The 15,481-nt window shown below is 36.9% G+C and overlaps 1 protein-coding gene across 2 annotated transcripts in view; it reads right to left on the bottom strand.

Annotated features, from left to right (window-relative positions):
- faf1 (Fas (TNFRSF6) associated factor 1) overlaps nt 1–15,481 on the bottom strand; it is a 269,960-nt gene that overhangs the window by 155,817 nt on the left and 98,662 nt on the right. For both annotated transcript variants that reach the window (XM_061888509.1, XM_061888510.1), the window contains one exon: nt 11,887–11,973. In XM_061888509.1, coding sequence (XP_061744493.1) covers nt 11,887–11,973 — 87 coding nt within the window. The remainder of the gene's footprint in view (nt 1–11,886; nt 11,974–15,481) is intronic.

Genomic DNA, 15,481 nt, shown 5'->3' with positions numbered 1-15,481 from the left:
GGACGCACCACCGTCATCAACATTATCGCTTGACTGCAACAGGATGCTAACAAGCTAACCAGTAGTCCGTGAACATTGCTCCAAAATACAGATTTTGTTTTGATTTACATACAAAAGTAAACATTGACATAAGCAAAGGCAGTAATATAAGACAAAACAAGGCGGCAGCTCAAGAAGGACTTCTGCGTTTATCCCCTCTGTAACACAAATTAAAAAACCTGCCAGTTGAATAGCTGATTACTTCTCGCGCTGACATAAGCTGACTCGCATCTCATTTGTGACAGCAGGGGCGCTCAAAAGTGCGGCACATGGGCCATACGTGACTTGTGAGACATTTGTCATTGGCCCTGAGCACATAACAAAAAACACCAGCAAAAATTTTGAAAACCGCAATGAGGTAAAAAAAAATAAAAGTTGATATCAGCCAATATATATATATATATTAGGGGTGGGCAAATTAATGCTTTAATTACGAGTTATCTCATCAATCTATTAACGCCTACAATTATTTTATCGCACATTTGCGTATGTTGTTTACATGCTTTCATTTTGTTAACGCCTTTTCTTATAAAGATGGTGGCGCCTGGACGGCCTTCGGCGTTGAGGGGCTGTTGGTAAAGATGGAACATTTGGCAAAAATACCGGACAATTCTGCAAATTTCATGGCTGGCTTACAGCGTGGTCACTCCGGGATCACTTGCGACCGCCAGACAATTCTGGATGTTGATAGATCGGGCCGTTTTGGACTGAATGACGCGTGCTTGCTAGACCGGCTAGCTAGCATGGGAATACTTTGCCGGCTACATCCAGCGACCTGTGAAGCAGCGGAGTAAATGTGTTGTCTGTCTATTTATGAATAATGCAGACGAGGAGTGTTGGCTGAGTTCTTAACGTTTACTTTCAGAGCGTGCATATCACAACATACAAGATGGCGTCATGGCAACACACAACCTTTACCGGGCTACCGCGCATGCTCGTCACACCTGTTGCATGCTGGGTAGGGTAGTTCTTTTTTTCCCTGGCTCATAACATCACAATATAGTACCATGTATATGATGCGTTCAGTTTATCAAAGCACCAAGCAAACAATCGGAAAATTCCCATCATATCAATTCCTAGATATGGTCATAATTATTTTAAGTGCACTACGCATAATAAACACAACATTATTAATATTGCTACTACGGATAATTTAATCAAAAATTCCCTAAAACAGCCCACTACCTATAATATAGGTTTTTTAAACATAAGATCCCTGATAAAAAAAATGTTCCTGCTGTTACCTCGGAAATTGCCTGTTCGGATGTTATGATTGTGGCTCAGAGATTTGTATGTAGATTATATTTATTTTCCATAACAAACAGGATAAATTAAATACCCTGGCAGTGGAAATAAGCTTAAATGTTTGTATTTACATTTTTTGAGTTGATTTTCATAAAATATGCTATCTAACTGCTACTGTTTAACAAGGACTGATTTGAATTGTGTTTGCACAACAAATGTTTTGGCGCTTTTGTTCATGTGAGAGAATATTCCAATAAAGGTGCACTACACACTACTTTTGAATTCATTATTGGGCTTTGCGTATACAATGCAGTTCATCGCGATTAATCAGAGAAAAAGTGCGATTAACTTCGATTAAAAATTGTAATCGTTGCCCAGCCCTAATATATATATATATATACACATACACACACACACACATATATATATATATATTAGGGTTGTCCTAATACCAATATTTTGGTACCGGTACCAATACTTTTCTAAATAAAAGGGACCACAAAAAATTGCATTATTAGCATTATTTAAAAATATATATATTATGGTACATTAAACATCTATTTCTTATTGAAATCCAATAACAATTTTGGCCTTTAATAGAATAGTGGTCATACTAGACAACTCCTAATTTGTTTGTTGACGTATGCAGTAACATATTGTGTCATTTATCATTCTATCATTTTGTCAAAATGATAAAAGACAAGCTGTGAAAATGTATTATTAATCTACTTGTTGACTTACTGTTAATATCTGTTTTTTTCCCCGTTTCAACATGTTCTATCTACACTTCTGTTAAAATACAATAATCACTTATTCTTCTGTTGTTTAGATACTATATAAATGTGGATACACACATTTAAGTATCGTACCGATACCAAGTAGTAACAGCATCATACATTGGTCATATTTAAAGTCCTCATGTGTCCAGGGACATATTTCTTGAGTTTATAAATACAAAATGATTTTTTATTTAAAAAGAAGAAAGATTTTGTGACGATAAAAAATATTGATGTAATCACAGTAATTATCGACTAGATACACTATTGTACTTGGTATCATTACAGTGGATGTTAAGTGTAGATCCGCCCATCGCATTTGTTTACATTCAGGAGCACTATCTTTTGTTAGCAGTGACGCCGGTGAGCGATTGTATCCTCTTACAATGTGTAGTGAAGTATGTTTAGCGACTCCTCGTCCTACAGGAATGATACTTGTAAGAAACGTACTTTATTTGTCACCATGGAGACGAGGATTAGTTATTTAGAAGAAGGTACAACACTGTCGACTGCGGAGGTACGTTAGCCGCTAACTAGCTAGCTATGTTTTAAAGCCCCTTTTGCTGAGTGGCGTTTCAGTGTTACAGCTTCACCTTTATCGCTAGTTTTTAAGTTTTTAGGCCAAAATGCGTCAGTTCTCCCTTCTCTTTTTACACACTGTGTCTGCTTGTAAGGACTCAAGAGATTGTGCGCTACCGAACATGCTCCTCTAAATCTAGCAAAGTGACAACGTGACGATAATGCGTCTTCATGCCTGTAAAAAAACATTGGGGAACCGGTACTACTATAATAGTACTGGTATACCATACATTAGGGTGTATGTGTATATATATATATATATATATATATATATATATATATATATATATGTATTAGGGCTGTGAATCTTTGGGTGTTCCACGATTCGATTCAATATCGATTCTTGGGGTCACGATTCGATAATATATCGATTTTTCCGAATAAAAACAATTCTGTACTCATTCAATAAATAGGACTTCAGCAAGATCTACACCAGTCTGCTGACATGCTAGCAGAGAAGATTTTTTTTTTAAATCTTTTATAATTGTAAAGGACAATGTTTTATCAACTGATTGCAATACTGTAAATTTGTTTAAACTATTAAACGAACCAAAAATATGACTTATTTTATCTTTGTGAAAACATTGGACACATTGTGTTGTCAATCTTATGAGATGCGATGCAAGTGTAAGCCACTGTGACACTATTGTTATTTTTTCATTTTTTATAAATGTCTAATGATAATGTAAATGAGGGATTTTTAATCACTGTTATGCTGAAATTATAACTAATATTGATACTGTTGTTGATAAATTTCATTTTTGTTTCACTACTTTTGTTTTTTTCTGTGTCGTGTTTGTGTCTCCTCTCAATTGCTCTGTTTGTTGCAGTTCTGAGTGTTGCTGGGTCAGGTTAGGTTTTGGAATTGGATTGTTAAATATATATATATATATATATATATATATATATACACATATACATATATACATATATATATATATGTGTATATATATATATATATATATGCATACATATATATGTGTATATATATATATATACATACATATATATGAATATATGCACATATATAAACATAGTTGACACAGGGGTAGATCTTGCTTTGATTTTTGGCTGAGACAAGGGATATTGGGCTCGAAAAGGGGAGAACAAAGTCAATACCAATCTTTTAAACTAAACAACAATCACATAGTCGTGAAAGGAAAACGTTAGCACTGGGTGCGGCTAAGACTATGTGCTCAACGGCTCCACAATGTAGCATGATAAACCCTCCCCTACAATTAGCATGGGAACACATACGCCGTCAAAGACAGGCTGAGACAAAAGGGGTCAGAGGTTACTCAAAGTTGTGCTTCTGATCAGCTAGACCCTGTGGAGGTTGAATAGCCAAAGACGAGCAACCCCGGGATATGCGAGGTCAGCTAGACTCAATGATATGAGCTTTAATGTCCACAGCTCGAGGTCACGGGATGGGAGCTGCCTTTGACATCTTAGTTAGCCTCTGACAGATGGCTTCGGCATGTCACAATTCCTATGCAATTTTCGATTATTAAAAGTATCATAACTCATTTCTGGTTAACCCAATAGTTGGTGCAATATCATCTGTTAGATAATATATAAATATATCATCAATCCATTCATTTTCTACCGTTTGTTCCTTTCTGGGTCGCGGGGGGTGCTTGAGCCTATCCCAGCTGCATTCGGATGGAAAGTAGCGTACACCCTGGACAAGTTGCCACCTCATCGCAGGGCCAACACAGATAGACAGACAACATTCACACTCAAACACTGGGGCCAATTTAGTGATGCCAATCAACCTATCCTCAAGTCATACCAAAGACTATAAAAAAACAGGACCCATTACCTCCCTGCTTGGCACTCAGCATCAAGGGTTGGAATTGGGGGTTAAATCACCAAAAATGATTCCCGGGCGCGGCACCGCTGCTGCCCACTGCTCGCCTCACCTCCCAGGGGGTGAACAAGGGGATGGGTCAAATGCAGAGGACACATTTCACCACACCTAGTGTGTGTGACAATCATTGGTACTTCAACTTTTAACTTTAGCATGCCTTTGGAGGTGGGAGCAAGTTTATTAGTGGTGTTAAAAAATAATTTTAAATCCGATTAATCCCACTCTAAATTTTTAATCATTTTGATAAATTACAGTTCATCACTTGTTTGTATAACATGAATTAACTTTTAAAGTAGACCTAAACAATTTGACAAAAATGCAATTTTATTACACATTTATATTTACATGTTTTTTAAGGTTTTATTTAATTACAAATCTTTTGCTTGAAGCAGTATCAACAAAAATCCAGTGTGGGTGCATTTTGAAGCAAAATCATAGATACGTATATAGAGTGCATCCGGAAAGTATTCACAGCGCTTCACTTTTTCCGAATGTTGTTGTATTACAGACTTAGTCCTAAAAGGAACAAATTCATTTCTGTACTTAAAATTCTGAATACAATACTTCTTAATTACAATGTGGAAAAATTGGTATCATTTTTATATTTTGCAAATGTACTAAAAATAAAACATTTTTAAAAAGATCTCATGTACAGTAATTACAGCCTTAGCACAACATTTTGTTGACAGACCTTTGGCAGCTAACACAGCCTTGAGTCTTTTTTAATACAATGCCATTGCTTTGCACACCTATCTTTGGTGAGATTTGCCCAATTCATCTTCGCCCATTTGTCTTTGCAGATATATATATATATATATATATATATATATATATATATATATATATATATATATATATATATATATATTATTATTATATATACACACACACACACACACACACACACACACACACATACATACATACATATATATATATATATATATATATATATATATATATATTATTATTATTATTATTATATATACACACACACACACACACACACACACATACATATATACAAATACACATATATATGCACACTTACATACAAACACATATATACAACATTTATATACACACATACATATATATGTATATATACAGATACATAAATATATACATGTATCTATACATATATACATAAATATATACATGTAAAGTGGGGCAAAAACGTATTTAGTAAGCCACCGATTGTGCAAGTTCTCCCACTTAAAATGATGACAGAGGTCTGTAATTTTCATCATAGGTACACTTAAACTGTGAGAGACAGAATGTGAAAAAAAATCCAGGAATTCACATTGTAGGAATTTTAAAGAATTTATATGTAAATTATAGTGGAAAATAAGTATTTGGTCAACCATTCAAAACGCTCACTGATGGAAGGAGGTTTTGGCTCAAAATCTCACGATACATGGCCCCATTGTTACAACCCTAACCCATTCAAGGGTTAGGGTTGTAACAAAAACAATATTTTGTTACCGGTACCAAAATGTATTTCCATACTGTTCTAAATAAAGGGGACCACAGAAAAATTGCATTATTGGCTTTATTTTAACAAATAATCTGACGGTACATTTAACATATGTTTCTTATTGCAAGTTTATCCATCAATAAAACAGTGAACATACAAGACAACTTGTCTTTTAGTAGTAAGTAAGCAAACAAAGGCTCCTAATTTGTCTGTTGACGTGTGCAGTAATATATCGTGTCATACTACTGTCATTTATCATTGTATTATTTTGTTTATTAATTATTAAGGACAAGGAGTATAACATTAATTACTAATCTACATGTTCATTTACTGTTAATATCTGCTTTCATTCTCTTTTAACATGTTCTATCTACACTTCTGTTAAAATGTAATAATCACTTAATTTTCTGTTGTTTGGATGCTTTACATTAGTTTTGGATGATACCACAACTTTGGGTATCCATCCATCTTCTATCGCTTATTCCCCTTTGAGGTCACGGGAGCGCTGGTGCCTATCTCAGCTACAATCGGGCGGAAGGCGGGGTACACCCTGGACAAGTCGCCACCTCATCGCAGGGCCTGGGTATCAATCTAGTAAATAGAATAGAATTTGTCAAAAATTTGGTGGGTGTAACCTACATCTTGGTGCGCTCTGTAGTTCGGAAATTCGAGTATTCAAAAGCCACAGTTGCACTCAAATTAGGGCGATATATCGCGGGTTTGTCTCTGTGCGATATAGAAAATAACTAAATTGTAATATTAAAGCATACGTTCTCACGCAGTTGGTTTTAGCTGCGGGCATTACACTACAGCAGGGGTCGCCAACGCGGTGCCCGCGGGCACCAGTTAGCCCGTAAGGAACCAGATGAGTAGCCCTCTGGCCTGTTCTAAAAATAGCTCAAATAGCACTGCCTCTATTTTTGACATTTTATTTATTTACTAGCAAGCTGGTCTCGCTATGCTTGATATTTTTAATTCTACGAGAGACAAAACTCAAATAGAATTTGAAAATCCAAGAAAATATTTTAAAGACTTAGTCTTTACTTGTTTAAATAAATTCATTTCTTTTTTTACTTTGCTTCTTATAACTTTCAGAAAGACAATTGTAGGGAAAAAATACAATCTTAAAAATGATTTTAGGATTTTTAAACACATATACCTTTTTACCTTTTAAATTCCTTCCTCTTCTTTCCTGACAATTTAAATCAATGTTCAAGTGTTTTTTTTTTATTGTAAAGAATAATAAATACATCTTACCGTATTTCCCTGAATTGCCGCCTGGGCACTAATTAATTTAAAACCTCTTCTCACTCCTGCGCTTACCAAAGGCCCGTGGTAAAAGTAAGCATGCTCTAATTATTTTAAAACCTCTTAACACTCCTGCGCTTACCAAAGGCATGCAGTAAAAATTTGACTGAATGTAAGCTTGGACCTTAAATCCTACTTAATAGCTCTTAATCTTCTTCCCTTTATGCAATTTCAAATTACCGGTATTGAAATTAACCTCCTTCATTTTGAAAATGATGACAGGCTAAGTGTCACTCGTGACGATACGAGTTTGACCAGGCGGTAATATTAAGCATGCGCTAATTATTTTAAAACCTCTTCTAACTCCGGCACTTACCAAAGGCATGCAGTAATCATTTGAGTGTGATGTAAGCTTGGACCTTAAATCCTACTGAATAGCTCTTAATCTTCTTCCCTTTATGTGATTTCAAATTACCGGTATTGAAATCAGCCTCCTCCATTTTGAAAATGATGACAGGGGAAGCGTCACTCGTGACGTTACGAGTTTGACCAGGCGGTAATACTAAGCATGCGCTAATTATTTTGCGAAGCAAGTTTGACCCAGCAGTAATTTAAGGCAGGTGCATATTATATGCCCGGCGGCAATTCAAGGAAATACGGTAGTTTAATTCTTCATTTTAGCTTCTGTTTTTTCGACGAAGAATATTTGTGAAATATTTCTTCAAACGTAATATGATTAAAGTTCAAAAAAATTATTCTGGCAAATCAAATTTGAATCAAATTTAAATTTTATTTCAAAGTCTTGAATTTCATTTAAAATTTTTGTTCTGGAAAATCTAGAAGAAATAATGCTTGAAGTATAGCTTGGTCCAATGTGTTATATATTATAACAAAGTGCAGATTGGATTTTAACCTATTTAAAACATCCATCCATTTTCTACCGCTTATTCCCTTTTGGGGTCGCGGGGGGCGCTGGCGCCTATCTCAGCTACAATCGGGCGGAAGGCGGGGTACACCCTGGACAAGTCGCCACCTCATCGCAAGGCCAACACAGACAACACTCACATTCACATTCACACACTAGGGCCAATTTAGTGTTGCCAATCAACCTATCCCCAGGTGCATGTCTTTGGAAGTGGGAGGAAGCCGGAGTACCCGGAGGGAACCCACGCATTCACGGGGAGGACATGCAAACTCCACACAGAAAGATCCCGAGCCTGGATTTGAACCCAGGACTGCAGGACCTTTGTATTGTGAGGCAGACGCACTAACCCCTCTGCCACCGTGAAGCCCTCCTATTTAAAACATGTCATCAAAATTCTAAAATTAATCTTAAATCAGGAAAAATTACTAATGATTTTCCATAAATTCTTGTTTAAATTTTTTCAAAAAGATTCGAATTAGCTAGTTTTTGTTTTAATTTTTTCCGTTTGAATTTTAAAGAGTCGAAATTGAAGATAAACTATGTTTCAAAATTTAATTTTTATTTTTTTTCGTGTTTTCTCCTTTTTTAAAATGATCAATTAAGTGTTTTTTTTTATCATTTATTCCCTACAAAAAAACCTTCCGTAAAAGGAAAAAAAATGTACGGCAGAATGACAGACAGAAATACCCATTTTTTTATAAATATAGATTTATTTATTATAGGTAAATTGAGCAAATTGGCTATTTCTGGCAATGTATTTAAGTGTGTATTAAACTCGTAGCCCTTCGCATTAATCAGTACCCAAGAAGTAGCTCTTGGTTTCAAAAAGGTTGGTGACCCCTGCACTATAGGCTCTTCCCACTCCTTCTTGTGTCTCCTTCTCACAGACAGCGAGCGCACATTCTTACACACATGACGTACTGTCACGTCATACGTCACATGCATATACGCCCTCGCACAGCAGAGAGGTATCAGCGTGGCTAACGTTAGCTGTGATGCAAACGGAGTGTTGCGAGGGATAATACGAGAGAAAGAATTCCCAAGAAAAAAAGCCCAGGGTCCATCGTCTGGCGGTGGTTCGGCTTCAAGCGGGAATATGTCGAATAGACAACTTTAATTTGTCAAGTGTGGGGCACGAGCGTTGCTACCAAAAGTAGCATTAATGCTAATATGTAGCATCATTTGAACAGTCACCTGCTAATAACTGTTTAATAAATACAGTTTTGGTAAATTGACTTAGTTGTGATTCCCTTCTCTGCATGAAAGTTTAAAATGAGCATATATTAATGAAGTATGAACAAGAATGTTTTAATGTAGACACATATAATCATCTACTTCTGTGATTATATGTATCAAGTGTTCATTCAAGGCTAAGGCAAAATACCGAGATATATATCGTATATCGCGATATGGCCTAAAAATATCGCGATATTAAAAAAAGGCCATATCGTCCAGCCCTAACTCAAATATAGAAAAGCTACAAATTGTGTTATTGACAAAGTAGCATCTTAGAACAGGAGTGTCCAAACTACGGCCCGCAGGTCACGTGTGGTCCGCCAGCGTTCTAAATCTGGCCCGCAGTACCTCTTAAAACAATTGTGAGTAATATCAAAATTAAAATAAGTATTTTTTTTGTTCTGGCCAATGTGACTAACGTCAGCCAAAAACAATTTGTATTACAACACTGCTTATTAAGCATGGCTCTACTAATATGTAGCTATCCAAACAACTTTTCCACCCATGGTGCAAACAAATAAAAACCAACATATCAAGTTGACATAAATGTGCCACATAATCTCACCTGTCCACTGAACTATGTGGACAATATGAAAAATGTCTTAAGCACCATACACACTTCAAAATTACACCCATCTAAATTTACTACAAAGCATGATACGCAAAACACACTCGCCACACTTCCCCATGTTTGCCGTATTTTAAAGAGGTTGTTTGCAACGTACTCACAATTAAATGTTTCAACGCAAAACATAACAACATCATCATTGGCTAACTTGTGTTACCATTAGTGGTTTAACCGAACATATTTATGTCGAAATCATTACCATATCACCATTACTAAGTTCATGCAGTAAAAATGTTTACCAGCCCAAATAAAATGATTTGTGTTCACAGCGGTCACTCGCGCAGGAAGCGCGTGCACACATACAAAAGCAGTCCAAGAGAAGCAACAAACAATTTGCAGTCATGTTGTTATGATAGAATACACATTAAATGACTGCAACCACTAACTATCGAAATCGCTATTATTAGTTAGCAACACCCAAAGCTAATATGCATAGTCTTAATATTTAATGTTTTATCGTTTATATTTCATAAGCGTTGGAATTGGGGGTTAAATCACCAAAAATGATTCCCTGGCGCGGCCACCGCTGCTGCTCACTGCTCCCCTCACCTCCCAAGGGTGTATCAGTGGTACTTTAACTTAAAATATTGTAGTGTCGTCACAGTCTGATTGGAGGTTGTAAGCAACAGTTAAAAGTAAGGTGTTGTTGTTCAGTCTGTTAGCTATAGCTTGCTTTAATTAATGCTTGAGCCAACTGAAGTTTGTCTACACATATACTTATAATATTGTAAATCCTATATCTTTCATTCATGTGCAAATCATGTTATGATCCTCGCGCTAGTGCTCGATAAGAAAAAGCGTCGTCGTCGTCGTCTGTGTGTGTGTGTGTGTGTGTGTGTGTGTGTGTGTGTGTGTGTGTGTGTGTGTGTGTGACTATGCACGTGTCCGTATGTCAGCGTATTGTCAATTTTCCCCGAAAATTGGGCTTTATCGCAGGTTGTACTGCATTGCTACATGTTTAACAAATGTCCCTCTTCAATTCGGTATTAAATAATATCCAGACCTAAATCATTAGGATCGCCGATCAGGTGTGAAAACAGCTGGGTAAACTTTATCAGTGCCCACATGCACTGTCACAGGGCAGAGATTTTTAATAAAAATTGTAACTATAAGTTACTGTAACTTTCTTCTGATGGTAGTGAAGTGGTTTAGCTATTTTTTAAATTTAGATATGATAGGAGAAACTTTTACATAACACTACACTTGTGTATGTATAAAGGTATGTACTGTATGTGTACATGTATAGATGTGTATCGAGATGTGTAGACAGATGTTTAGATAAATATCAACAGTTCACCCTCCAAGGTAAATTCTGTACATTATTAACATATTACGGTACTTAATAAAGCTGCTTTAGTTTTACAGTACAATCCATTGTGTTGTTTTGATACAATATTTGTTTTTTAGAAAAGTGTTTTTATTTTCAACATTAAAATTGTGGTGCACTATCACTAGGTATTTGTTTTATATTTTCATTCAGGTGTGTAGTCCTTTCTAATGCCACGGTTCATAAATTAGTGGCTATGTGTTTTGTTATTTTGACAGTAGAGTAAATGTATACTGTGGAACAGGCTGTACACTGACTGTTTTACATGATATGAAAGTGCTTTTAATGTTGTCTCATTAAGGGTATAATAAAATATTTAAAAAAAAATGTGAGCAATGCATTCAAAATTGTAAGGTACTTCATTTGTAAAGTATGATCTTCCAGTCAAATCTATTTGCCTGAAATGCATGTAGATGAAGGCCAAAGCAGTAAGTAATAAATATCTTGGAAAAATGCTTTTTTGTGTTGCCATGGCAACCTTTTTATCATTTTAAAGTGAGAATGTGTGCGTGTGTCTCTGTGTGTTTGCATCTTACACAGTCATCAGATGCTGATGCAGGCCATCCTTCCCACTGTTGGTACCGGACTGGGATGTTGGTTAGGTCAGAAATGTTCCTCTTCACCTACAAACATAAATGGAAGGGTAACACTATTATTGTCTATCAACACTTATGGTAAGAAATGGTTACATTTGAAAAATGAAAAAAAATTGGTTTAAAAAAGAATAATTAAAATGTGAAAAAAAAGCTTTCAATTAAATAGAGTACAACTAACGGCTGCATCAAATTTTGAAGTGTGCAGAAAAACAAGCAATGAGGCAGAGATTTAATGAGATGAGTCAAAAAGGGAGAGGGGGCTGTATGGGAGAAAAAAGGGGACACTTGTTTTTTTGTCGGCATTCCTCAGATGCCACAACTAATGCCCTGTATCAACAGCCCCGCGTTCTGAAATGAACAGTATTTCTCTCCCTTTGTTCATGCGCTGATGCTGTATCGACATCACTTAATACCATTCCATGCTTTTAAAGAGTTGGCTGCCAGCAGCACCTGTCGTAAAGGGTACTGCGCTGCTCTGTCCAGTGCCCTTGTTGATTTAAAGCCCTCACGCCAGCCTGATGTGCGGCAGCCAAATGTGATCAAAGTCTGTTGGCGTCTGAGCGACGACGGCCCGCGGATTCTGCAGCATTTGTTTAGCGGGATCAACAGATTTCACGGTTCGCAGGGCTGGACACTGATGCTAAGAAAACTGTCCATTGTGAGACGAAGATCCTCTACCCAGAGGGTCGAATCACATGTTCGTGAAACGTACTGAGGAGAGATTGATCCTTGAGCGTCTGGTCATGCAAGTGGAAACTTTAAGAAAAATACAAACTTAACCTCAAAGTCATTGTCAGGTTCACAGCTAAAAAACACGGAGTATGGACATTAAGCGGCAACATTTCTACTTGGAGACTTGGAACATACATTTTGGCATGACCTCCACAACATTGTGACCAATTGCATACTGCTCACTGTAATAAGCCAAAATATACGTTGCAAAACTATGTGAAGTGATTTATATTTATACAGCGCATTTCTGTAGCGACTCTGGCATGACCCACACAACACCGTGACCAGTTGCATACTAATCACTGTAATGAGACAAAAGATACAAACCCCGTTTCCATATGAGTTGGGAAATTGTGTTGGATGTAAATATAAACGGAATACAAGGATTTGCAAATCATTTTCAACCCATATTCAGTTGAACATGATACACAGACAAGATATTTAATGTTCAAACTGATAAACACTTTTTGTGCAAATAATCATTAACTTTAGAATTTGATGCCAGCAACACGTGCCAAAGAAGTTGGGAAAGGTGGCAATAAATACTGATATAAAGTTGAGGAATTCTCATCAAACACTTATTTGGAACATCCCACAGGTGTGCAGGCTAATTGGGAACAGGTGGGTGCCATGATTGGGTATAAAAACAGCTTCCGTGAAATGCTCAGTCATCCACAAACAAGGATTGGGAAACGGTCACCACTTAGTGAACAAATGCGTGAGCAATTGTCAAACAGTTTAAGAACAACATTTCTCAACGGGCTATTGCAAGAAATTTAGGAATTTCACCATCTACGGTCTGTAATACCATCAAAAGGTTCAGAGAATCTGGAGAATTTACTGCACGTAAGCGATGATATAACGGACCTTCGTTCCCTCAGGCGGTACTGCATCAAAAAGTGACATCAGTGTGCAAAGGATATTACCACATGGGCTCAAGAACACTTCATAAAACCACTGTCAGTAACTACAGTTTGTCGCTACATCTGTAAGTGCAAGTTAAAACTACTATGCAAAGCCAAAGCCATTTAACAACGACTCCCAGAAACGGCGCCAGCTTCACTGGGCCTGAGCTCAGCTAAGATGGACTTATGCAAAGTGGAAAAGTGTTCTGTGGTCTGACGAGTCCACATTTCAAATTGTTTTTTGGAAACGGTGAAGGCATCATTAATGCTGAAAGGTACATACAGATTTTGGAGATACATGTGTTGCCATCCAAGCAACGTTATCATGGACGCCCTTGCTTAGGTCAGCAAGAAAATGCTAATTCATTTGTTACAACAGCGTGGCTTCATAGTAAAAGAGTGCGGGTACTAGACTGGCTTGCCTGTAGTCCAGACCTGTCTCCCATTGAAAATGTGTGGTGCATTATGAAGCCTAAAATACCACAACAGAGACCCTGGACTGTTGAACAACTTAAGCTGTACATAAAACAAGAATGGGAAATAATTCCACCTGAAAAGCTTAAAAAATGTGTCTCCATAGTTCCTAAAGGTTTATTGAGTGTTGTTAAAAGAAAAGGTGATGAAACACGAAACAGTGGTGAACATGCCCTTTCCCAACTACTTTGGCACGTGTTGTAGCCATGAAATTCTAAGTTAATTATTATTAGCAAAAAAATAAATAAAGTTTATGAGTTTGAACATCAAATATCTTGTCTTTGTAGTGCATTCAATTGATTAGGGGTTGAAAAGGATTTTCAAATCATTGTATTCCATTTATATTTACATTTAACACAATTTCCCAACTCATATGGAAACGGGGTTTGTACATGAAATATGTTGTCAAACAAAATGAAGTGAAGTGAATTATATTCATACAGCACTTTTCTCTAGTGAATCTCTAGTGATTTACATAGTGCAACCCATTATCTAAGTCACATTTAAACCTATGTGAGTGGCACTTGGACCAGGTGGTTAAAGGATCTTGCCCAAGGACACAACGGCAGTGACGAGGATAGCAGAAGCAGTGATCGAATCTGGAACCCCCAAGTTGCTGGCACGGCTGCTCTAGCAACCGAGCCACATCAAAAACACAATAATAATTAGTTAAAAAATGTTCAAGTATGTGTTTATCTAATCATAAACCAGATATATGCTGCTCAATGTCTGAAATGTTAATGATTATTTTGCATTGACACCTAGGGGAAAATTCACATTACAAAAGGCACTAATAAAATACACAAATAAAAGAGTGGCACAATTCACCTATTGTTCAGTGGTCATAAAACCCTCCACCACACACATATACGAGCCTATTCTCGTGATGAGGAGCCATGGCCACGATGGCAGGCCTGGGGTCAGTGCGGGTGGCCAGTGTTATTACAGAGTGTAATATCTATGTTTGATCAGCAAGACTACAGGGATTTTACTGACCGCCTAGCCACTCGATGAGAAGAGGGCTAAAGGGAGGAAAGAAGAGGCATAAACACTAGTAATGAAGAGACTAAAGTCAAAAGGTTAAAGCAGCCCGAGAGAAACAACAAACGAATGCCCACTGCGGAGAAAGTGGAGGTGAGAGGTGGAGATAGACGAGATTGGAGACAGAAATTGAAAGGAACCTGGCAGAGGACAAGCCAATTTTTAGTAGGAAGGAATAAACACAGTGGACCTTGGCACACCTGCAAGCCAGTGGTTCACAATTGCCCTCCATGACAATTAACAAACATAATTACAAATCACTCACACCCCTTTAAAACAAAAGACTACACAATATGTGCAAAGAAAAAATATTCTGCAGTGCCTGTAAACCTGAAAATAAATGGCAGCAAAACTGTGTAATGCTGCCCCCTGTCTGTCAACAC

This window comes from Nerophis ophidion, linkage group LG26, assembly GCF_033978795.1.
Source record: "Nerophis ophidion isolate RoL-2023_Sa linkage group LG26, RoL_Noph_v1.0, whole genome shotgun sequence".
NCBI lineage: Eukaryota > Metazoa > Chordata > Actinopteri > Syngnathiformes > Syngnathidae > Nerophis > Nerophis ophidion.
The sequence above is the reverse complement of the archived record's forward strand: the minus strand, read 5'-3'. Positions and strand labels throughout refer to the sequence as shown.